The 23,266-nt window shown below is 43.7% G+C and overlaps 5 protein-coding genes across 6 annotated transcripts; 4 read left to right on the top strand and 1 right to left on the bottom strand.

The window, feature by feature from the left end:
* The first annotated feature begins 4,326 nt into the window (after positions 1 to 4,326).
* On the top strand, positions 4,327 to 6,057 carry LOC129596133 (uncharacterized). The gene is made up of 2 exons (XM_055493322.1): positions 4,327 to 4,770; positions 5,386 to 6,057. Exons 1-2 carry the CDS (start codon positions 4,650 to 4,652, stop codon positions 5,934 to 5,936), a joined length of 672 nt encoding a protein of 223 aa, XP_055349297.1. The 5' UTR covers positions 4,327 to 4,649; the 3' UTR covers positions 5,937 to 6,057.
* Positions 6,058 to 6,902: 845 nt separating this feature from the next.
* On the top strand, positions 6,903 to 8,917 carry LOC129596129 (uncharacterized). The gene is made up of 3 exons (XM_055493319.1): positions 6,903 to 7,359; positions 7,427 to 7,708; positions 8,385 to 8,917. The coding sequence occupies exons 1-3, from the start codon at positions 7,124 to 7,126 to the stop codon at positions 8,518 to 8,520; spliced, it is 654 nt and encodes a 217-aa protein (XP_055349294.1). The 5' UTR covers positions 6,903 to 7,123; the 3' UTR covers positions 8,521 to 8,917.
* A 1,241-nt stretch (positions 8,918 to 10,158) lies between these two features.
* On the top strand, positions 10,159 to 11,937 carry LOC129596115 (uncharacterized). 2 transcript variants are annotated; one of them, XM_055493301.1, is made up of 3 exons: positions 10,159 to 10,392; positions 10,482 to 11,116; positions 11,187 to 11,937. In XM_055493301.1, the coding sequence occupies exons 2-3, from the start codon at positions 10,499 to 10,501 to the stop codon at positions 11,607 to 11,609; spliced, it is 1,041 nt and encodes a 346-aa protein (XP_055349276.1). In that variant the 5' UTR covers positions 10,159 to 10,392; positions 10,482 to 10,498; the 3' UTR covers positions 11,610 to 11,937. The 2 variants fall into 2 exon arrangements, with proteins under 2 accessions (XP_055349276.1, XP_055349275.1); XM_055493300.1 differs by having other exon boundaries at positions 10,160 to 10,392; positions 10,496 to 11,116.
* Positions 11,938 to 14,136: 2,199 nt separating this feature from the next.
* On the bottom strand, positions 14,137 to 15,618 carry LOC129596127 (uncharacterized). Its single transcript, XM_055493317.1, has 3 exons — positions 15,308 to 15,618; positions 14,887 to 15,168; positions 14,137 to 14,731 (listed from the first exon to the last, which is right to left on the bottom strand). The coding sequence occupies exons 1-3, from the start codon at positions 15,532 to 15,534 to the stop codon at positions 14,599 to 14,601; spliced, it is 642 nt and encodes a 213-aa protein (XP_055349292.1). The 5' UTR covers positions 15,535 to 15,618; the 3' UTR covers positions 14,137 to 14,598.
* Positions 15,619 to 19,352: 3,734 nt separating this feature from the next.
* On the top strand, positions 19,353 to 20,953 carry LOC129596126 (uncharacterized). Its single transcript, XM_055493316.1, has 3 exons — positions 19,353 to 19,564; positions 20,776 to 20,846; positions 20,891 to 20,953. The coding sequence occupies exons 1-3, from the start codon at positions 19,354 to 19,356 to the stop codon at positions 20,951 to 20,953; spliced, it is 345 nt and encodes a 114-aa protein (XP_055349291.1). The 5' UTR covers position 19,353.
* The last annotated feature ends 2,313 nt before the right edge of the window (positions 20,954 to 23,266 follow it).

A 23,266-nucleotide genomic window follows, 5' to 3' on the forward strand; every position in this document is an offset into this window, starting at 1 on the left:
GATGAGGCTGTGCAGGTTGGGAAGTGGTACCAATTCCCGCAACTGACAGAGTGGGAAGCGTAAGTACTCTCATCGTGCGATCCAAATAAATAACTCCCGGTTAAGAAGAATGACAGCACATGCAATAAAACCAACGTTATCACTGTACTGAAATATTAGAGCGCTGTTTTACGTTGAACGATGGCGACATAGCTTTTGCATAGCCAGAGCAACCATGAAGCACGTATTGTACGAATGCAATCCTAACGTAACACTTAAAGCAACGCAAGTCCCATGTTCATGCTTCCGGCGAATGCGCAGGATGTTTCAGATAATATTATGGTCTAGCTATGACACAGCTCACCTGTATCCTGCTAGTGGTTTCGTGATAAACGATTAGAGCTGCTTGCGCTTTGGGTCCTCGAAATTTTTCGTCCTCGAAAGTTAAGTAGAACTTTCAAAAATCCAGACATTGAATCCGCGGTAAGTGTACTAAACGTTTTGTGTTATTCAATTTCCGGAGCAGAATGCCGGTATCGTGTTATGTAGTAGTACCAGTAGTATTTTGCAGGACAATGGAAAACATACTGGGCAGGTTCACACCGGACGGAACAGGCCGAATGCTGGTTCTCTGCATTGTCGACGTGGTCCTGGGCATGCTGATAATTCCAGTTAACTTCTACATTCTCTTTTATGGTACGTACGCCTCGAAGGAACGCTTAAGGAAAATTGCCCGGTACATAGCGCCGAAAATGGGATACATCCGCTAAATCTTTCACTTCCCGCAATCCGAATCAGATTTTGTAATACTTTATGTCATTCTAAAGCTTAATGACTTGTTTATATTGTTCTGAAAATCGTTTGCGCGCGCAGCATTCGGTTGATGAGAAATGGCGTACTAAAATGGGCGTAAAGTTTAAATGCATTGTTGTGTACCAAAAGTCTGGTTATTATCCGATCTTCTTGAAACTTGGTGATAAAAGACATATGGCCATAAAGTCGAAAGTGAACCATGGCATTTTTTCCCGATTTAAAATGAATTTCAAAATGTTTAAAATTCATTTAAAATTACGAAAAAATGCTATGAACCTGAAACTGGTTCACTTTTGAAAGTGAGTGCGCGAAAGTAAAATTTTGGATGCCATTTTTGCATGTAATCCCATTTTTGACACCATGTACCGGGCCATTTTCCTTAACACATCACTTCTCAAATGATTAATAAATACTGTACCCGTATTAAGAAATTAATGGGATTGCAATGGCCGCTACCATAATAATAATGAACAAAATACGACAATTAATTTCTTGATCATTAATTGTGATTTTGCGTGTTTTTTCTTTTTGTAATCAGTTTTGTAATCAAGCGCAGAATGATATTAGAGCGCCGTGGCTGAAGAACAGTGAGTAAAATTGGATGACTTTGCAAACAGCGATAGTTTTCCCAGTGTTGTTAAATCGATAAGCACTGTTTAATCGATAAAGGCTAACATCGCGAGCACTGCGAGGCAGCTACTGTTTTTGGTTCTGTATTACCGCTTTCCGTATAATTCACGCATCGCTGCTTTCCTTAAAGTAATAAGAGGTATAACTGATGTATAGTACGTATATAGATATAAAATACACGCTAGAATAAATCACAGAGACTTGTGTCGTGACTTTTTACCACGAACTTTAGTGTGCTGGTACCGCTGTTACTAATAAAATACCACTTCTTTACTCTCAAAGTTTCCATATCTGTGTTGATCTGAAATCCACTGTTAATTGTAATAATAAATTTGCTTTTGTATTGAAAAAAAAAAGTTACTAACGGTACGGCATGGGTCTTTGTCCATTTCAAATCGGGGAGGTTACTGAATGTATGTTCGTAATGGCAGGATGCGAGAAACGCCGTTCGCAGTACAGTTTGCAAGTTGTATTTTGTTAACCGTGCACGTACTGACCATCGAGGCTCCGAGTCAAATATTATGCTGAGAAATCTGGGATTATCCATATTCGTTAATATTATTGCTTATCTGTTGAGTATCTTTACTACTGGTTTCTTAGGTGAAATGAGCAGTGGCAGTTGGCGCCCGGTGGGGCAAATGATCGTCTTCGTCCTGACGTTGCCGCTGTACTGGACACAAGTGGCGAGCGCCTGCCGTAGGACCAAAATGTATATGCGTCTACGCCGGGGTTCACTGAATGTGGTTGAGTTCTATTTGCAAGCATTTGACGACAAATACAGCAGCTGGTTCGTTTTGGGTCAGGTCGTTTACATGGTTCCACTGGCTGGGATCGGGCTAATTCGGGTTGCTGTTCGCATTGCGCAAGCCCTGACAGTGATGGATTCGAGCTGCGGCTGCTGCATGGGGATCTCCAAAGCCGAGTTGCTTATAAAGGCCTGGCTGGCGGCGTTTCTGGTGTTGGGCGTTAGCAGCAGCCTCGTGGTGGTCGGCGTCTCACATATTAACGGACGCATGTTGGTTGTGGCGAACTATGAGATAAAAGATTTGCTACACAAGATACGACGGGAAGAAGAAGTCAAAAAAACAAGCCGTCTTGAGGGGCGCCTTCGGTTGGACTGTATGGAAGATGCCGATTCAGGAAAGGAGAAGACTGCTGAGATCCAACCGGTGGACGCATTCGCAGTGAATTTAATTGATCTTGTTTAGATTAATCCGGATTAGAGATTAACATTTGTCCGAATATTCCTACCGTACCACAGCGTTTAGACTGTTTGCATCTCAACTCTAATTTTATTTTGCTTGCGTTAATGAATATCAGACACAATTCACGCTGAGAAGCAAAGGTCATTCGTAGGTAGCGGAAATGCGGTTGCCTGATGATAGCTTTAGCCTTTAGCTGGAATTTTCTCAAGGATTAGCCGCCCGGATAAAAATCTCTGCCTTCATTTTGACACTACAGTGCACGTAATTAATAAAAGTTAGTGCTTCATTTCATCTTGTTTTCTGTGAATGATGCTCGCCAATGTCGGCGGAACCGAATATCTCATTATTTTCTGTACGAGACGCGATACTAATCAATAGATCACCCAGTGTAACTGAATGGCGCCGACTAACAATTAAAGAAGACAGATACAAATCTCAAGAACGATTACCAATAAATTATTTCTGGTCACCTTCTGTAAAAACATGGAGCCCAGGGCGTTAACACCCAAAACCCTTAATAATTATTGTGCCGAGCCATGTTCATCGTGGGTTTTTTTTTATTTTCGTCATCGTCGTCGCTTTCGTGCCAACGCGGTGACTGAGAAATACCTTGCTCTATCTGTATACAGGTGCCTTTATTCGCACATTAGTTTAATGTGCTTTATCATTAAGTGCAGTTTTTGTATACTGCGAATATATTTTTGACATTTTAATGCTATCGTCTTTGTGACTTCTCACTCTTATGAGCGATATATCACTGCATTAATTCGTAGTGTAGTGGCCAGAGTATGGTAAAACCTTCTGCATCTGTGCAGAATATTATAATTAAAGCCGTAAAAAACCAAATGCTGCTCTAACTGTTTTTACAACGGACCACTATTATTTTGTGCAGATTTCATGTGGGACCTCCGGAACATGATACGAGGCAGGAGCGGTTGTTTTAAAGAAGACTGGCAGGGCAGAGCAGGAGAGATCAGCTCCCATCGTTTTTTGTTTCCGCTTAGAAAGCACAGGAATCAAGGTCGGTAATGCGATGAGCTTTCGAATGTTAATTAGAACACAGTAATCTCCGCGTTGTTAGCGTTCCACAAGAGAAAAACGTTTTAGAAATTCATTGCGTGATAATTATTGTTCTCCATCACGTAATCCTTTAGACAAAAGTACATCATCTTGCCTGCTTCAATAAAAATGCGTCTCTGTACATGTACATACTTCATGCCTGCGTAATACAGCCAGCCGTAGAAATCAAAGCACTGTATGCATACAGTATACTTTCTAACATAATTATGTAATTAAGCAGTAATTATTACAGTAATCGGCAACGTACGAGCGAAATTCCACTAACCAGCTGTCACGGTCAGCTTCAATCTTAACAAGCTTATTTACCAACCACCAAACACGGGCACTTCCCACCGTGTTGCTCCCGTAAATTGTATTAATTGCGGGCAACACCCCTTCTTCGCGGTATACACTTATAGGGCATCGATTATTTTCAGCGCCTATACCGCGCTTTCGGGGATTCAATGGTGTACGAGGTGGGTGTAAGAGGAGACGATAGCGATCTTGATTACTGGAAGAACATGAGATCGTGCGCCAGCCGGTTTCCGGTAAGCAGGCACCGGTGTCACATCCGGTTTGTTAAAACAGAGCCACAGTTCCAGTTTCTTCTGCCGGCGTTTGTGTGCGTGTGAAATGCATGTTTTATGAAACACTGTTATATTATGATCAGATGACAGTGTTTAATGAACGATGTGTGCAGCACCAGGAGGCGCTCGTCAAGGTATCATTATGATGCAAATATGTACGCGGTACACTGTGATTTGCCATTTTCTGTACAGTATCACTTCCGTAGGCTGGACTTCATCGGAATGCAGCCGGCCGAATATTCCTTAGAGTCTTCCTTTAGTCTGCTAAGATTCCAGTGAATATTATTAATCTATTCCGCAACTAAGCGTGCACCACGCTCAGTTATCTTTTAAACATTCGATCGCTTGTGCATAAATACGGATTCTTCTTACCATCATGGAGCCGATGCTGCGCAATTATACCCCGAAAGGGACGGGCAGAATGCTCGTTCTCTGCATCACGGAGGCTGTCCTCGGAATGATGACATGCCCCGCCAATTTCTACGGACTGTTTTACGGTAAGAAAGGTCGACATGCCATTGTCGTATTTTTTGTTGATACAGTAATCTCTAATTATTTCTGTTAACTGTAGTAATGTTTATGACTCAATGTGATCGCCCGTCGTTTTTATGTAACAGTAATCCGCGTAAATGGCAAAATGTGATTACGTATCTAAATCAGCCGCTCGTGCTCATATGTTACGTTTGGAATCTGCTTAATTGAGTTTCACGAGACAAGATTTTTAATATCAGAAAATGAATCGTGGAATATTAATTTCAAAGTTTACGAATTAGAGTATACAGTAAAGTTTATGCAATACTTCTATGGATATGAAAGCAGCCGCAGCCCACTGTGCAATAGTCAGCAGAGATACCGATCGATGAGCCGCTCTTTTTTTGGCCGGTCTTTCTGCCTGTGGCCACGGCTGCACCTTTTGGTTCTATTAATTAATAATTCGGATCACATTACACTTTTACTTGTTTTGGCACTCGCATAATTCAAGTAATCACAAGATTATAAATAAACGGAGAGACATGGAAGAGAGATTTATCAGAGACATTCGTAATGACGGATAAATATAATTCCGCCGACGTACTGATGAATAATTAATTAATTTCAAGCACGCTCTGTAGGTGCACTGCACAGCGGCAACTGGTATCCCGTAGCGCAGATCATCGTCTTCGTCCTGACCCTCCCGCTGTACGGGGCGCAGCTGATGATGGCCTACCGTGGCATCCGCACCTGCCTGCGTCTCCGCGCCGGTCTTCTGGATTCCATCGCCTTATCCCGGAAAAACCTGGACGACGCCAATATCGGTCTGGGCATCATCCACGGGATATACGGTTTCGCGTTGGCTATAGCCTGGCTCATTGTTGTGGCTCTGCCCGCCGGCCGACTGATCCCGGCGATGAGCGCCTGGAGCGCCACGGTGCATATCTTCAAGCAGGATTTGACGGCACAGCTGGTCATGATCGCGTTTATCATCCTGACTATCGCGAGTTTGTGTGTGGCTATCCGTGCCGGGAAGGAAAGTATAGTCATGGGAGAGGAAATGCACCGGGAGGAGGTGAAGGAGTTGGAGCGCCGGCAGGCGCTATTGTCCACTGTTGACTCGCCCAAGAAGATCGTTAAACTGCCGCCTCCGTATAGATTCACGACAGCGGAGGGAAGGCGGTGCAGTTGAACACGATGAAGTTGGTCACCTACACGGTCGCTTGATGCTGTTTATGTTGCGACTCACGGTGCCCTTTCTGCTCTCGCATCGCATCGAGCATTTTTTGTAAAAAATTGTGAATACCAATGTAAGGTGCGATATTGACCTTAATACAGTTTATACCTTAATGCAGTTAAGGTCAGATCTCGGTGTTGCACCCAAGGTTTGATAATGTTAGCGTTACTGAGGGATCCTCTTTTAAGATCGCCGGTTTATTTCGATACTGTTTCTAATTTACGGAAAACAAACCTGTTTGGATTGATGCAACATACAGAGTGCAACATAAATATAATTAGTGCAACATACAGAGTACGACAACGTTTAAATTTAAAATATGACACTTTAGAAATTCCGAGTCAGAAAACGCCTGTATTCTTCCTTTACCTTTTTTCATCTTATCACGCTTTTTAATGGAAGTACAGTGCATTTTGCTTGCTGACCATAATGGTGCTGTAAACCTAGCAAAAAGCGATTTTGCCACACCGTATAATTTCCGGTTAAAGAGCGCATACCGACTGCTACCCCTACAAATTGCAGTACTATTGTAAAGTGTGTTTAAGGAAGATTTTGCAGTTCGATAAACTCGACTGGCAGCTAGTAATCAGATCATTTCTCTGTGACTGGCTCCAAAGACCAACCAGGCGTTATCATTACTAGTCAACACTAGAGTCAGCAATCGGCGAAAGAATCCGCCTTTGACATATTATTATCAAGGAATTTTATCTTTCGTCTTGCCACAAGTATGGCAACCATGTTATGCTTACAAGGTGATATACACAAAAACACAATGGTTGCAAAAAAAACACAAAGTGTTCACTTACCGCGGCACAAGAAATAAAAACCGTGTCTGACTAAAATTACAACACTGTAGGGAGAAGACCCAGAGATCTCTGTAAGAAATAACGCGCATCTTAGTAATGTGAACTAATGCATCGGTAGCGTCTCGTACTTCGTTCCCACGACATGCATGCGGTTAAATGAGAGCTAACAAATTAAGACTGCTTGTTTACTGATAAAAACTACTGCATCAAAAACGCTCTAAGCTGCTTTATACAGCAAGCTAAAAAGTTTGCACTGTGCTCTGATAATTGGTACTACTACTAATTCATTCTCGTAAAACGTCGCACACAATACTTAGCAGACTAAAGGACTAAAGGATGGTATGCCAACACATGGGCTGGTTGATTGTCGCAGCGGCAACTCTAAGTGCGTTTCTCGGTACGCTAGTCACCGCGGAAACTTGCGAAGAACTCAGGGCACAATGTGACGAGCTTCGTCGCGATGACGATGGCTACCACAGTCGCATGCTGCCCCCTACTGCCAACCACAGCCTGTGGCCAGTGACCGCTGCGGATCTGGAGCAATATCGACCGTTTGGCGATGCCTATTGCCGGTATATGCCAAAATCCCAGAACAACCAACCGAGTAATGAAATACTGTACGGATTGCCTTTGTTGTAGACGGGGCGTTGACTTGGGAAACTGCATGAAAAAGCTGTATTCCCATTGTCCCGAGGTATATAACGACGATAAAACTATCTATGATGGTTGGTATACACCGGAATGGCACATTGCCATGGGCTTGCTGTGCAATACCACCATCGGACCGGTGAAATTAATCCGCGCTGCAATGCACTGTGCTCAACAAGATCGGCAAAAGTTCATCGCCTGTTGCTATCTAGATTCGTCTTCCTCGCATGAACAGAACGGAAATTCGTCCGCTGCCCGTCAGAATATTTGCGAGTACGTCCTAACAATTAGCGCCGGTACCCATGAAACTTACTAAAGATCACATTTCGGTTTTAGTGTTATGCTTATTTAAATTATGATCCTTTCAAATTGTAAATTAAAGATATTACTAAACTAGTACTGATTGGTAATTATCAAGCTAAATTACTTAACTAAATTGTTAAAATTACTAAATTAATTTTTAAACTAACTTACCAAACTTCACGACTAATCATATTATTGGTGATTATTTCAAACTGTAACTAAACACCGAGTCCATTAACCTGTTAACAGTTTGAATTATGATACAAGCACATTCTATCGCTAGGCTAATATTGCGTAGCACAGCTCAGCTGGCGGTCGACAGCCATCAGGTACAATCGCCGCAGACAAGCGGTGTATATAGGGGGCAAACCTAAGCGTGTTCCACGGTTCCCCTGTATTGCTACCGTCACCCGCCTGGAGTGTGATGTTACGGCAATACATATGGTTAAATCTGGCGCGGTACATAAGCGCCATGTTCAGCCACAACGTAAAACTCCAGCCGGGTGACGGCAGCAGTAGCCGGAAACGGTGGAATACGTTTAGTTTTGCCCCCTATATTAAAGCAGTTATTACGTTCACGACTCACGAGTATTGTATATAATGATCGTTCTTTATTCGTATATTCCTATATATTGTTTTCTTTCAGGAGATTGAAAGTAATCGTGGAACGCAGCAGCGGCACGGAGGGTACCGAATTGGGCAGCAAATGTGGTCAAGATACTATGGAGACGATTAACGAGGGAATCCGGCAGTTACATGCCGTTTACTGTTCCAAGCCATAAACGGCTATTCGGAAACCATACATCTGCGCTTATGGCCCAAAGTTCCAGGCCTGTCAGAATGGTTGCGATCACAAAAAGCAACCGTGCGCCCTGGTCCTGTTAAAGCACGAACGCATGCTGCCAGCAACGCCAAAAACTTCAAAGGCTGCTGGGAGCGCGCCTCACCATCAGTTCTGAAGTGCTTGTATTTTATCTGCTTTTTTCATTTCGCTTCGAACCACGGTTCTAACGTTTTTTTCACATTTTAAAATGAATTTCGAAAATTCTAAATCATTTTAAATTCATTCTAAATCATTTTAAATCATTTAAATTCTAAATCATTTTAAAATTTGAAAAAAATTATGGAACTCTGGTCAGTGTAGGAACGACCTTCATAGAATTATAGTAATGTGCATTTACGGGCAAAATTGAAGGAAGATCGGATCATAATGAAACTTGTCACTTCTGATACAATTGAAGTGTATGGTGTAATGCATGAATTCAAGGAATTCTGACGACATCGTCACTAGTCGCATCGCACGACCATTAGTCACCGGAAGCCTACGTGCAGGTATTCCTGCGCGGAATACCGCACATTCCCGCGCGGTCATATGACGTAACGCTGACCGCATATTACATCATCATGCCGTCATGCACTCTGTCATTGGCTTGTCGCCACACCAGCCCTACCCATGGCAGCCGAGCCCATCCGGACCAGCGCCATATATAAAGCACCCCTCCGCACCGTACCAGTCAGTAGTCCTGCAGTAGTCTACCAGCAGACTCTCAGTAGACTCCCAACCTACACCTGGTTCACCTAGCATTAGCATTCTTATTGTGGGCATAGTGTTATATGCCTGAATAAAGGTCACTGTCTTACGGGTGCGTTACCTAATCGTTATAGGGTCACCTAGGTAACACATAAAGGTCATCGTCGACCTGTACAGGTGTAGCACAGGTGCGCTTAAAGGAGAACTCTATATGGTGCGACAGAATGCACAAGACCACAGAAAGCAGCAGTCTAGCATATTCTTCCCATATTCTGAAGTCTGAACAATGCTAAAAAAATGCAAATTTCTGTTTGCATGATATTACGACTGAATGTACTGCATTTGGCGTTGATTGAATAAATACCGGTATACCGTGCATAGCACTTTAAAGTATACAGATATGTGTAACGAGTTAACCTGGATTGCTGTGTACCGTACATGTATGGATAAGTTTCCTTAATCAGCGTCTAAGCAACTGTTACTATTTTACTCGGTCACTAACTGTCTGGCCAAAAGCTTATGTGTTAGACGATTGTTAAAAGTTGCTGGCTGTTCCTGACACTTTTTCGGTTAGGTTTTTACGTGCACAATTACCGGGACTGTAGTTTGTACCATGTACCAGGAAATACGGTATAAAAACCGTATAATTCCATGTGTTTTATAAAGCCGATTGTCATCATCCACAGATGCATTCGCAGGTTGCAGTAGTGGCTGCGAAGTAGCGAAAAAGGGTTTGTAAGCTGTGCCGACTGATGATTATATGCCGGCATCTGCGCCTAGATGGCCGACGGTGGAGCGTGATACGTGAACCGTACAGACCGAGCGATATCGTAATGCTATGGTACTCGCACTTTTACACGAAGTAATACTGGACTGTAAATATACAGTAAAAATTAATTACTCATGGTACAGGTCCTCATCATGAAAGCATTCACCCTCGTGACCACGCCTCACCGCATGCCTGTTTGAACAGTGTGCACTTTATAAATAAGTGACTTGCTGTTTTTAACGTTCTTCAAGGTTCAAGCTGTAGTTCTGTTGTCATAATATGGCTTTATTCTACACGCTTTACAGACAAACCACCAGCTGAACAGCGAAGACTGCGATCCAGAAATACTATAAGGTACTGCCTACGATACAATTACTGTGATACGAAACTGCATCACTAACTAACTCGGTTGGTATAGCCAGTGACGTGATAACTGTGTGTAGTTATTTCGTTCTAGAAAATGCTGCATCTCTCGCTGTTGGTCCTGCTGATAAAATCGGCAACAGGTCAGTGGATCACGAAACCTGGCGATCCCGATACTGCACCGTATTTCCCGCATCCTCTCTGCCATTACTCCGACGCCTATCAGCTGACATGCAGCCATGCCGATCTGCATATACCCCAAAATTTCCGCACGAGTGCTTTGTACTCCAACACCAGCCGAATTTATAACGATGTGATGGACCTCGTCCTTGACTGCCCGACCAGTATTAATCGCACCTACTGTAACACCGTTGGTCCAAATGCTACAGCCCTTTCGTCCAATTACTGGATCTGGTACGTTACGCTGATTGGCTTCCAGGCTGAAGGGGGCGGTCGAGCGCCCATCGACGTTCTGCTGGCGGAACTGCGCGGTCTTTCTCGTCTGCGAGTGCATTATTCGAAAATCGGCACACTGGACCGACATTTCTTCCGGCATTTTAAAGACCTCACAAGGCTGGACATTCGCAATAATGACATAAGAGTTATTGAACTTGATGCTTTCGACCCCTTTTTGCGACTGTTTGAGCTGAAAATGGGCGGAAACGCTTTGCAAACCCTGGACTGGAGTGTTCTGCGACCCGTGTCCACAAAACTAGTAAGCGCATAATTTACCCGATTGCAGTAAAATAACCATTGCAGTACTTGTTTAAATTCATTTTGGACAGAACACATTGGAAGTCGACGCACAGACGCCACCCCTACACACTCTGCGACGCAGTGGGTCGTTGTTTTCTATTAATATCACCACGCTGTCCTTGAACCAGAGCCATTTGTCATCCCTTCCCAAGGACGTCGTCGACACTTTCGATGTGAGGCAGTATGGGAATGTGCTCGTAGATATTGGCAACAGTCCAGTGTGTCCGGACAATGCAGACTGCTCATGTTGCGCCATGAAGGATCTGGCCGACTGGTTCGCAAATCGCACCGCATGGGCCGCCGGCGGAATCGGTCAGTTAAAGACGGAGACCAGGAAGCTAACTGTCAAGGTCACGTGCGGATCGAGAAAGAATGCCGAAACCGGAAATGCAGTTAAAGAGTTCTCGCTGACAAATCCCTTGCTGCCCAGCATGTATGCGAACTGCCAGTGACATTGTTTTGTATTTTTTCAGTACTTCTATACATAGTGCACTTAGCCGGCAAAAGTTACACCATCGAAGACCAGGTGGCGCATGCCGGCGCTGTGTTGTCTGAACGTTTCTCGTGTTTGCTTTGACATGTTCTCAAGCGTAGATTTGGCAGATTTCATTTAATAACCGTTGACACCAAACATTTGCAGCATTCTGCGTAGAAAGGTAGTTAATCCGTATGACAGTGCTCGAGCTGCTGTCATTTTTTTGTTGTTCTGGGGTTTTCTGCAACCAACTGAAATGACCCTGGACCGCTCTAGGGGCTGGAAAATACGGACAAGGCGATTCAAAGTGCGATGTCCAAGAAGATTTTGCAAGTGGTAAACTGGAATGGGGTAGCAATTAGGCGATATTATGTCTGCGGTTGCCTGCAAAACACAGCAAACCTACTCAGTACTCGTATTATCAGATTTAGCATCCCGCAAAACAGCTGCTATCAGAGAAGCTGATCTTGCAGAGAAACTGCTATTGTGTATGAACATAACGCTACAGACACAGTAGCACTGGCATAACGTTTACTCTGGCAAAAGAAAAATGCCTTGCAGTATTCGGTATCAGTGAACCGTACGCAGTCGTTAAGGTTTGATAACATACATATTTTCCAGTCTAAAAATTATACTTAAGCTTTATGTAGTACTTCGGTAGTATACTCGTCTGATGTGTAATACGGGCTTGTATGTATAGCGCGTGCCTTAATGGAGAATAAAAAAATTGCTTTTGCTCAGCCGCAGATAACAAATGGCGGGCAAAAACTGGTGTAACAAAAGCGCTCAAGTCTGTTCGGCTTATACAGATACGGGCCTACACAGCAAACACTGCGTCTTGATACTACATATAATAGTAACATTCTCGCAAAAAGGGCGCATACACCGTTGACCATCAGGACTGAAGGAAACCACGTTACTGTAGCGTAACACGGACCGCGCAGTTGTGGAAACGCTAACGATATACGCTTTACTCGCTACGCCAATCGTCGGGGAAACTTGCGAGAAACTCGGGGCAAAATGTGACGCGCTGCACCACGATGAAGATATTTACCAAAATCGTCTATTGCCTAACCGCCGACAGCTCTCTGTAGCCGATATCCGAGGCGGATCCCAGAAATGCCGACCATTTGGGGGCGCTTACTGCCGGTAATCCATATAGCCAACAAAACACAAAAAACTTTGTTTTTCAGGTTTTTTGCCTTCACTGTAGTCGGGGCGTGGACCTGGGAAATTGCATGCAAAAACTATATTCCCGTTGTCCCGACGTTTACGACCGCACAAAGACTGTCTACAATGCATGGTACGGACCTGAATGGCAAATCGTTACCGGTGACAAATTGTGCAATACAACCGTTGGTTCGGTGAAGTTCTTCCGTGCTGTCACACACTGCGCCCGGCCAGATCATCGCAAGTTCTTCTCGTGCTGTTTTCTGAAAGCGCATATGTCCCGCATGAACAGAACGGGAACCCGAATATTCTGCACTCGGGCAATGATTTCCCTTGATGGACCGGCCCAGAACGGCAATTTCAGTGAGAACTATTATTACCGTAAATGGCCGGCCCGGTATATGGTACCCAATCCAAGTATTGTAGATCCTCTGCAACCTCAGCGTGAAGTGATCAGAAACATTTGTGACATTTTGCAACTGAAAGCTTTGGCCTTTGGGTACAATGAGAACCGTTTATGCGTGCAGCATCCGCTTCCAGTGAGATTTCCGAATTAACTCACTAACGTGCAACAGATGGCCATATACCTATTATCCGATTTTCTTGAAACTATGTTGCGGAACTTTCGCATTTACGCAGACGAATGTAAACCAAAAACCACGTTCATAAATTCATAATTTTAAAATTTAAAACGAACACCAAAGTGTCTGCAAACATCTGTAATTTCAAGATCTTAAGGATTGGCAGACAATACCAGTATACACAATTTCTACGTTTGATGGACTACTTTCTCTGTGTCCTGAATGCACTGGCTGCCACGCAGATCATTTTCCAAATGATAAACTACAGTACATGTTGCAGTATTCGCCAGATACCGACGGTTCTTCCTACAAGCCTCTCTGGTAGAGCTTCCCGTGCTTTTCTAATCGTAAGCTGCTTTACGTATATATCGCATTTTACGCGCGTTTTCATTATTAAAGCAGGCTTGTGGTGGTGCATTCTTTCGTCGAAAAGGTTGCGGCATGGAATTTTTGCTGGTAGCATTAATTGTACTGTATATTAACGCGCTATGCATAGATTGCGCGTATTACGTACGTACGTGTTATGACGTACGTGTTGTGTTTTCTGTTACGTACGATTTGCTGTTCTTATCTAACGGATTTGATCGCTAATTCCATCCATGATTTTGGTTTAATCAGAAGTCAGATGAATCAGTCTGAAGAATTAGATGAATCAGTCTGAAGTTTCTAACTTCAACTAAATCTGTGAGCTTGTTTCTAGCTGAAAGGTCGTGTGACTCTAGGTTAGAAGGAAGTTCATATCTCGTTCTGTTCCGTTCTGTTTGTTTGTTCGTTCAGTTTGGTGATTAAACATTTGGGAAGTTCCTGAGTGTTTGGGTTTCAGTAACTTTCGTTAGGCACAACAATCCGCTCGTACCTAGCGGAAGTAGGCAGAAGTACCACTTACGGAGTCCAGAGCATATTCCCACTCTACCGATTAAGTAGGTTTGGTCATCTACTGCGGTTGTCGCGGTGCGACTTCCGCATAGCATGTCAATATGTTAAGCATAGTTGACGCTTTACACACGCTTGTTATCCCTTATGGCTGACATAAAACTCAATGCTTCCAGTATTAGAGGTATCGACACAAAGCGCAGTTAGGGCATATCTAGCGGAAAACTGGTAAATGGACTGGCGTAATGGAGTCAGTGAATACGTCGGACTGTGGCTCAGTTCTCGAAGATTTGTGCATTCAATCTCCAATTTTTGTCTTTTGCATCTGTGCCGAAGCCGCGATCAGTTTACGCAGTGCGCTGTATGCAGTTGCTGGAAGACTTCCTTAATGGTTTCCACCGAGTCTTGCCCACATTTCTCAATCACTTGGCTCCCGCGGGGCCCGTTAATGCCTTCCTCGATAGCCTTGAACCGCCTAAAGGAAACATTGAGAATCTATGTGTTAATCATGCCATTACGATGTGGTTACTAATTCATCAGAATATGAAAAACACTGATTACAAAATAAAAAAGGTGTAACCAGAAGGTGATGACCGAGGTGACGATATCCGCCGAAAAGGGCCAACCTACCCGCAGATATTCTGGCGGGCGACGGTTGCATTCGGATTTTTATCGTGAAAATCAGACGGCGGGATAAAGCAACAGTCCATAAATGGCCCGCGACTGCGTTTAAAACAGTGGTCCACTGCACGAAAGAATTTCACCGCCGAGATTGTGGTATCGCACACCCTAGCCATGGCTAAGCGCAGCTCGGAAAAATACCATCCGTCGTAAAGTTTCTTCCGGATATTATAAGCGTCGGGGCACTGATCGTACAGATTGCTGACACAGTGCCCGCTATCGTTGGACCACCTGCAATTATTCCGTATCCACACTGAAGAGAGCTGTATTTTATTAACCTGTGACTCAGCGTTACTGTTTTTTCGTAAGGGTTTTGAACGGGGTCTTTATAAGATACAATATTCAGTGATTTTTGCCTGTACAAACTCACCGGCAATATGCGTCGCCCAACGGGCGGTCGTCCCGAACAACCTGCGTGGTCATATTGGGCCAGGATGAGTTGGGCTCCCGACCCATCAAGCGATTTGCGACGGAACGTGATTGGCGATATAAAGTCTCGCATTGCTGATCCAGTTCGGCGCAGGTCTCGTCGGCATCAGCGTAGCTCCACAGCGTTGACGCAATTGCCAGAAAAGTCATTAAAAGCCGGCAATCCATGCTGTCAAAACAGTACAGCCTTAGTCTACGTGTAGCTCGTTGCAAAATGCTGACAAGCTAATATGCAGTTGCTTTCAGCATGTGATTTTTACTTATGTAGTGTGCTCCAGGCTGACTGCAGCATAAACCAAGATGCTACAGATACAACTTTCTGTGTAAGATTATTTAAACGATAAGCTGCCGGTGTTGTTCAGTGATAAAATTTTCACTGCAAATATTAACGACCCCGAAACCCGACTCGAACCTGAGAAATCGAACCCTGAGAAATCGTGTCGAAACCTGAGAAATCGTTAAAGCACATAGTTATGTTATGTACGAGTGAAACGAGAATGTTAGTAACGCTGCGTAGGCAAAGAATCGCCTGTATCGTCTGCACTCGTATGTATCGTCTGTATCGTTTACAGTGCGACTGATTTTCGCTGTTACGTAGATTTTGGTAGAGCTGAAAACGATGAAAGGTCATGGCACGGCTAGACCGACCGGTCGAGTATGCTCATACGTGGAAAACGTATACATTGGCCATAACGAACGAGACGATAATGCAAGTCGGGAATTGTTATTGAGGAAATAAATCAGACTGGCAATCGTGTGTCAGAAAGCGAGAAGCAGCGGTATAAGCAGGCAACAAGTGAAGAGGTACATCAGACCTTCAATCAGACTGAGGGAGGTCATGCTGTAACGTAATAGCGGACGGCTGCGAGGACTGCAACGAGTGTCAACTGGTGATGTGCCGAGCTGAGTGCAACGGATCATAATTTCTTACCTGTTGTTAGAAACACCGGTAGTTTAAGGTTAATAACCAGCTGCAACTTATTTCTGTGATTATCACCCAAAGGTTTTTAGACATCACATTATAAATCACAAAGAGCAGAATTGATACCTTCAGAATGTGGAATGGTTGCGGTCATTGAAAACGCATTCCCAGTTGCTGTATTTCATTGCCAAGACCTGTAGTAGACACTCGTAGGATCAGTGTCGTTCTTCGATAGCACTGTTTAACCATGTGCCTACTTCTCGCAACAATTTGATATATGCTCGGCCAACAACACCAAAAGTTTTAAAAAGCTGCTGTTGTAAGCTATTACCCCGGCTGCGTGTATAGAGCGCAACCGCCACTCCGATCTCCCACTCCGCCTCCTTTAGCGAGAACTTTTCTTTTCTGTGTTTCCTGTGGAAAGAAGTGTTTCCCCCTCTCCCCCGCCTCATACTGGTCTCTCAGAATCACCACGAGTAAAATGGGAAGATCTAAACATGGTTGTTTGGCTTGTTTCTGTTCATGTGTACCTATATAAGGGGAAAAATGTGTCTAGCCGAACCAATCCCTTGCAATTCTGATGTAAGCCAGCTGGTGGTTTACGTTGTGGCTGCACAGCGTTTTATGTTAAGCGCTGCTATTAAGGCTGTGCGGCATTCACGGTACATGTGGTATTAACTGCACCAGGCAGGTCCGGGCTATAATACAGTTTTAGCCTGTTTACCTGCAGTTGTACGCTGCTTACCTGTTATCAGTACCTGCAATCTTAATAGCAGCGCTTTACATGAAACACTGTCGAAACGTAAACCATCAGCTGGCTTACATCAGAAGTACAAGGGATTGGTTCGACTAGACACATTTTTCCCCTATATATATTTTTTTGCTTGACTCAGGTTGACTGATTAACGTCTGTTTCTTAATAGCATTTTTGCCCACAATTTGCTCCTGCTTTCCATCGTGCAACTCGTTATGTAATCTTTGTGCGTTGTCCACTGCTGTAAACGGCGTTCCTAAATCGCACGAAGACATATCAACATTTTTAGTATTCATAGAAACATGTGTCAAGTTGCGAAATACCGTATTTTTCGAATTTAAAGCCTTCTCCAAAATTGAAGCCTTCTCTATCGTATAAGCCTTCCCCCCCACCTTAATTCGAAAATTTAGTAGCCTCCTCAGTATCAGAAGCCTCTCTCTATACACGGTGTATAGCAATTACGCTAGTTTAAAGGCTTTGAAAATTTAAAAGCCTCCTCCACAATATAAGCCTCCTCTGCTGTATAAGCCTCTCCCCAGGCACCTTTGAAAATTTAGAAGCCCAGGGCTTCTAATTCAAAAAATACGGTATTCGCTGGTTCTTCTTCTTCCGCATTCCTGGCTGCTGATCCGGCTTTGACTCTGCTGCTGGTGACATTAGACTACTGTCTCCACGCATGTCACATCCCAGGCTACAAACATGGCAACTCGAGCTCCGGTGGAAAAAATGAATTCATCTTCCAATGGGGTGGCTCAAATGCAGGATGGCTGGGTGCATCAGGTTCCTGACAACCAGGTTCGTCTTTGTTGTCTGATGTCCGGCAACCGTGAAATGAGCCGTGACCGCGTTTCACCACTCTGACAACGTGCGGTAAGCAGTACGTTTTATTCCTCAGCCCCTATACTTCGCCCTACAAATACCGGTATATTCGTACTGTATAATACTCTGTACAATACACACAGCATTTTAAAGGCTGTCCATTCAAAAGTTCTTTAACGCCTCTGAAAGGTTACCAGTACCAAAAGTACATGGCTTTAGTAACCTGAGATTTTAAGCTGGATCATTTAAGTTTTTGGGAGGGAATAGGTGGCTGTGAACTGATTGCAAAACCAGGCAACACAAAAGTCGCCTCACGTTCATGTGGACAAATTTCTTTTTGTGAGACCGTCCGTTTGAGCGACTGCAAGAAGGTTTTAAGTTTTAATTCTTGTACGTCTGCACACACAATCCGGGCTCAGACTCAATCCACGGCAGCAGGTTTCGAACAGACTAGCCATTAAGTACTCTTTTTATTTACAGAGTACATGAAAATCCTCTGCAACGCCGATCGAGGATTTTCATATATGTACTCCGCAGATGAAAATTCATGGAAATAAAAAAATACCATGCTAACACGCATAGAAGTGACAATATGCAGAGCTTGTATGGTATGCTGGTTCAGTGGTTAGCATGGTATACATATCCAGTATTTCCACATGTCTCAGGTACTTTATCAAACATTTATTCCTTAATAGTTCATTTGTATTGCTGAAGTAAAACAATTTTAATTCTAGTGAATAAAAATTTTGTTCACCCCCGCTGCTGATTAAATCAATACGAAAAGTATTCAGTTGCGTATAGGATACTTAGAGACAAGAATGCTCCTGATTCCTGAATAACCGCTCTTCGGCTCTTTTGCACATACCGCACAAGAACAGATATCTGCTGCATCATATTCCTTCCGTAATTTTTTACGCGTCACAATTGTGCCTATTTTTAGGAATGGCCATACATGCAACCTATACGTCAGGATTGTCTCTGAACGCTTATAAACCAAAAGCCGACTGTCAGACGTGAACATAAAGATGAACAATGCTGACAGCATTAAGAACAGCTCATTATGGTGATGGTGATACCTCTTTAGCAGAACCGGGGCTGCCGCAACCGGCAAATCGATTCCACTGTCAGGCGGAAGTCAACCAGGCTCGCTGTGTACATATACGGTGATTACATGATGTACATCGATAGTTTTTCTACCCGGAAGATTGTCCTCCGCGGCCGACTAATGCCAGACCGTGTGAAGAGCATCCATTATGGCATCCGGCTTATCGCGGCCATTTGCCACGGGCTATAGATTCAGCGGTATTATGTCAATCCAGGTGGGACCGTTCTTCGGCTAATGCGGCGCTCCATTGAACACGTTACAGCCGCAGCAGGTAGAGTAGCGGCGTTGAGATTTATCCTTCGTGTTAACTGTATTTACCGGTTTGAATTACGCTTGTGCTGCACAGCTGATATTATTCATTATGCAACTTTAGGTAACAGCGAAGTCATGTCATTGCAGAAATACGGCAGTGTGCAGAAATTCGGCAGTCTGCAGAAATTCGGCAGTCTGCATACATTCGGAAGTGTGCAGACGGATATGAGCCGGACAGGGCTGCGGTATATTCCAAAAGGACACGATCGGTTGCTGGTGATGTCGATTTCGGAAGTCCTCCTGGGCGCCCTGGTGTTCTCCTTTAACCTGTATAATATTTTTTTCGGTAAGAAAATAACAATTTTCTTTTGCACTTATCAGAGATAAATATCTAACAATACTGTGTTGTTCGAACTTGGTGCAAAGGCAGGTATAACGAGGGCACCCAACCTATTTTGATTAAAGTCAGTTGCCCTTTGGTGTTAGTCGTGAGACAAAATACGGTGCAGCTGCTGCGGCACTGCTTACATAACTGCACAGTCCACTCATTTTTATTGAACATATTCTTTTTTTTATCATTTTTACAAATTTGTAGTATAATATTTGTGGGACACTCCTGATCCCCGTCCTTGTACAGCACATGCCAGATTTATATTGGCAACAATTTTTTAACGAGTTACCGTAATTTGTGGTAGTTACGTAGGTATTCTGATGCGACATTGCCCAAGTCTGATACATTGCAAATACACAATAAATGTGAATGGTAAGGCACTGGTAGCAGTCCTCACCAGCTAGGCCAAAGAGCTGGAAAACAGCTTTGGCAGTGTGCGGATTCCCCGTGCGTTTGTCATACGAGCCATGCCTACTTTGCTAATGTTGTTTTCCCGTACACCAGCTTTCCGATCTAGGGTACTTTGAACAGGAACCTAAATAATATCGGCCCAGCAATATCAGCCCAGCAGTTCAGTTACCGCCAGTTAAAATACAGTAAAACGGTAACTAATTTGTTTGGTTCGTCTCGAACGAATGACGATTCGTTATTGTCATAAACCGTAAAATGGCCCGCGTAAGATATTCGCGTAAGTATCTGCGGGACCGGCCAATGCGCTTCAGTGGACGCCGTGTTTCTGCACATGTATTTTATTGATTTATGTTGCACCCAGAACCTCATGGTGGTACAATAATATTCCGTATTTTACAGGTACATCCGCTCTGATTTTACGTAGAAGTATAAGCACTTTTCAGTACGTAGAAGTACTGTTCCAGTTATTTTATTGACTGTATTCGTGGTATATTGGTATATCACATGTAAACAAGATAATGCACACACAATCCCGACTGGTCCCCGACCAGTAAAAGGAATTACGTAGGTGTATCGCATAACTGCTGCTTAAGAAAAGCCGGTACGCTAATCTGTAGCCCGCTTTTTCTTCCAATAAGCGGTGGCATTCATCGGTTCCTGTCGCCGTTAGAGGATCATGATGCTTAAAACATGATGCAGTTGATTGTTTTACGGAAATCTGTGCCGTACGTTATTTATTGATTCTGTTCGTACAGGCGCCCTGCAGCACGCTCCCGGCTATCCTCTGATACACAGCGTCGTTTTCGTGACCTCACTACCGTCCTACGTGATGCAAGTGGTTTCCGGCTGCCGCGGGGTCATGGCCTGTAGGCGAGCGGTAAAGGGGTTCTTCCCGGAACCCCTGGATCGCTATCTGCCGGTTGTCTGCTGTAATCCCTGCCTGGCCGCCTGGCACTGTCTGTATATGGGATGTGCGCTCATAGTCTGGATATATGTCAAAAATCAGGTGAGGAACATTTAATTAATTTTCCATTATAAGTTACGTACTATTTTGCAAACTTTCTCGGCTACGTTAAGTACAGATCTGTACCATCACTATACTGTAGATATAAAAATAACTGATGCTTCGTTCTGACGCCTATCGCGCTGAACAAGCAGTTTTCTATTAAACCAGTGCTACTCATGCACACTGGTGCTCATGTTGTAAAGCAAAATGTTCGCGGGTTGTTTTCTCAAATTTTTTGACCGGGGACTCGACTGGCCGGTATTCCCGTTTTCCACTCCTAAATTTCCTTTCCGATACCGCATGTCAAAAATTTATTACAGGTTTCTTGGTGGTGTAAGCTGGCTGCAGCCGACAAACGAAAGTATCACTTAATTTGTACAAAGAACAGGTTAACAGCTGATGGTTGTAGGCGCTAGGCAATCGATGCCGGAAACCTGCGATTTGGCGGCGTAAAATAACGACCTAGGTTCTTAGTTTGCGTTTTCTGTTTTAATGTTTTATACTGTACTTCGCCAGTCACCTTATAAGGCTTATATACGTAGTCTTTCAAACAGATTAAATTATGAACAGAATGAGGTTAAGCTTTTGTAGGGCAGTCGCCCGTAATAATGGAAAGGTCAGGGGATTCTTCCCAAAAACTGAATTGGTTTTACGCTGTAGCCTTTGCAGGTGGATACGGTAGATCACGTGATGATGGCTGTGTTCGTGGTGCTGACCGTCGGCTGTGTGGTGGTGGATGTCTATTCCATGAAAATCATCCAGCGTATGAGCGACGAACTGCGATCGGATGAGCCGGAACGAAAACTACGCGAAGCGCACGAACTACTCCGCACATCCGCTTCGGTAACCACCATGCAGACGGTGCAGGAATGACGGTTCTTCGCTGATGGGCACCATAACAATCTTGCCGGTACGTGAAGATGCCAATGAAAAGAAACGCTTCAAAGCAACTGGACAACTGATCTCACGGAGATTTCCTCAAGATTGCAGCTCATCCAGAAGTGTGCTCTTCATTTTACTGCCCCATCCGCATAGTAATTTTGATAAGCCTGTACGATACACGCTCTTACCAGTGTGATGGATGGTCTGGTGCCGGTTTTGTTTGGGATTTCTTGTGCCAGTTCATCTGTCTATCAGTCAGCGTGCAACCACGCTGTGACCTTTGTGTTATTTTTAATATTATTTTATACCTGTCAGCCTTTCGCTGACCCTCTATTGAATATTGATTTTACGTACCACTACTTTCAAACCTGAAAAATTAGAATTTTCTACGAGTGATGATGATACGAGTACACCGTATTTTGCCATTACCAAGTTACCGTAAATGAATGCCAGCAGAAGCCGGTTACGCATTTTACAGACAGCTTTAAACACAAGGCATGTAAACCGCGCACAGAACTGCATAACGGATTCGTAGTGGAATGGCTAGTCTAGCTCTTATAAGTGGTGGCTATTACACTTACACTGAATTTCAATCAAGATAAAAAAATTTAATGTATTTGTTTTTTATGCTTACGCTTCGTGCTACAGACTACAGTTAAGTTATATTTGTAAAGTATGGCCCCTGCATTTTTGTTCTGGCTGCTCTGATAATTGGATTGTTTATTAACAGTAAAATTTTCCTTAATTTCTTATTTTTTCCTAACGGTGTCCGATGACGCGTACACAGTGTGTAGTTAGGTAGGGCGGAGTTGTGAACAAAAATTACTTGTTATTTTCTACTGCGTCTAAATCGTATGTGCTGTAATATCCACGGATTTGCTGCAACATACGGACGCGTATAAATATTCTTTTAAACAGTCAGGACGAAGTTGACGGGTTTCATCTGATGAGATTAAATCAAAAAGACAAGTCAGCATTTCAAACAGACGTCGGCGCTGACAAATCCGATATAGGCTGGCCGGCAACACTAACCATCTACATACTCTGTATATCAACACCGGCAACGGCTGTAATCGGCCGCTCCTCAGCAAAAATCCCTCGATTACTCACCGCAAATACTGCACACCACCGCTAACAGAACGCACACGTTCAAACTGACAAAATGTATCAGACTATCAGTCTATGTTTGGCAGATGCGTAAGAAATAATTATCATCCGGTGCTAACTACTTAGTACGTTTTCCGTTTTCCGCTCTTTTTGTCAGCTTTTTCAAGTCAATACTGTAGAAAATATTGTATGCTTAATTATGGATGACCTTACGGAATTACTCCTTGAAGTACAGTTATTAGTACTTCAAG

The sequence above is a fragment of the Paramacrobiotus metropolitanus genome, unplaced genomic scaffold (assembly GCF_019649055.1).
Source record: "Paramacrobiotus metropolitanus isolate TYO unplaced genomic scaffold, Prichtersi_v1.0 Parri_scaffold0000086, whole genome shotgun sequence".
NCBI classification, from domain to species: Eukaryota; Metazoa; Tardigrada; class Eutardigrada; order Parachela; family Macrobiotidae; genus Paramacrobiotus; species Paramacrobiotus metropolitanus.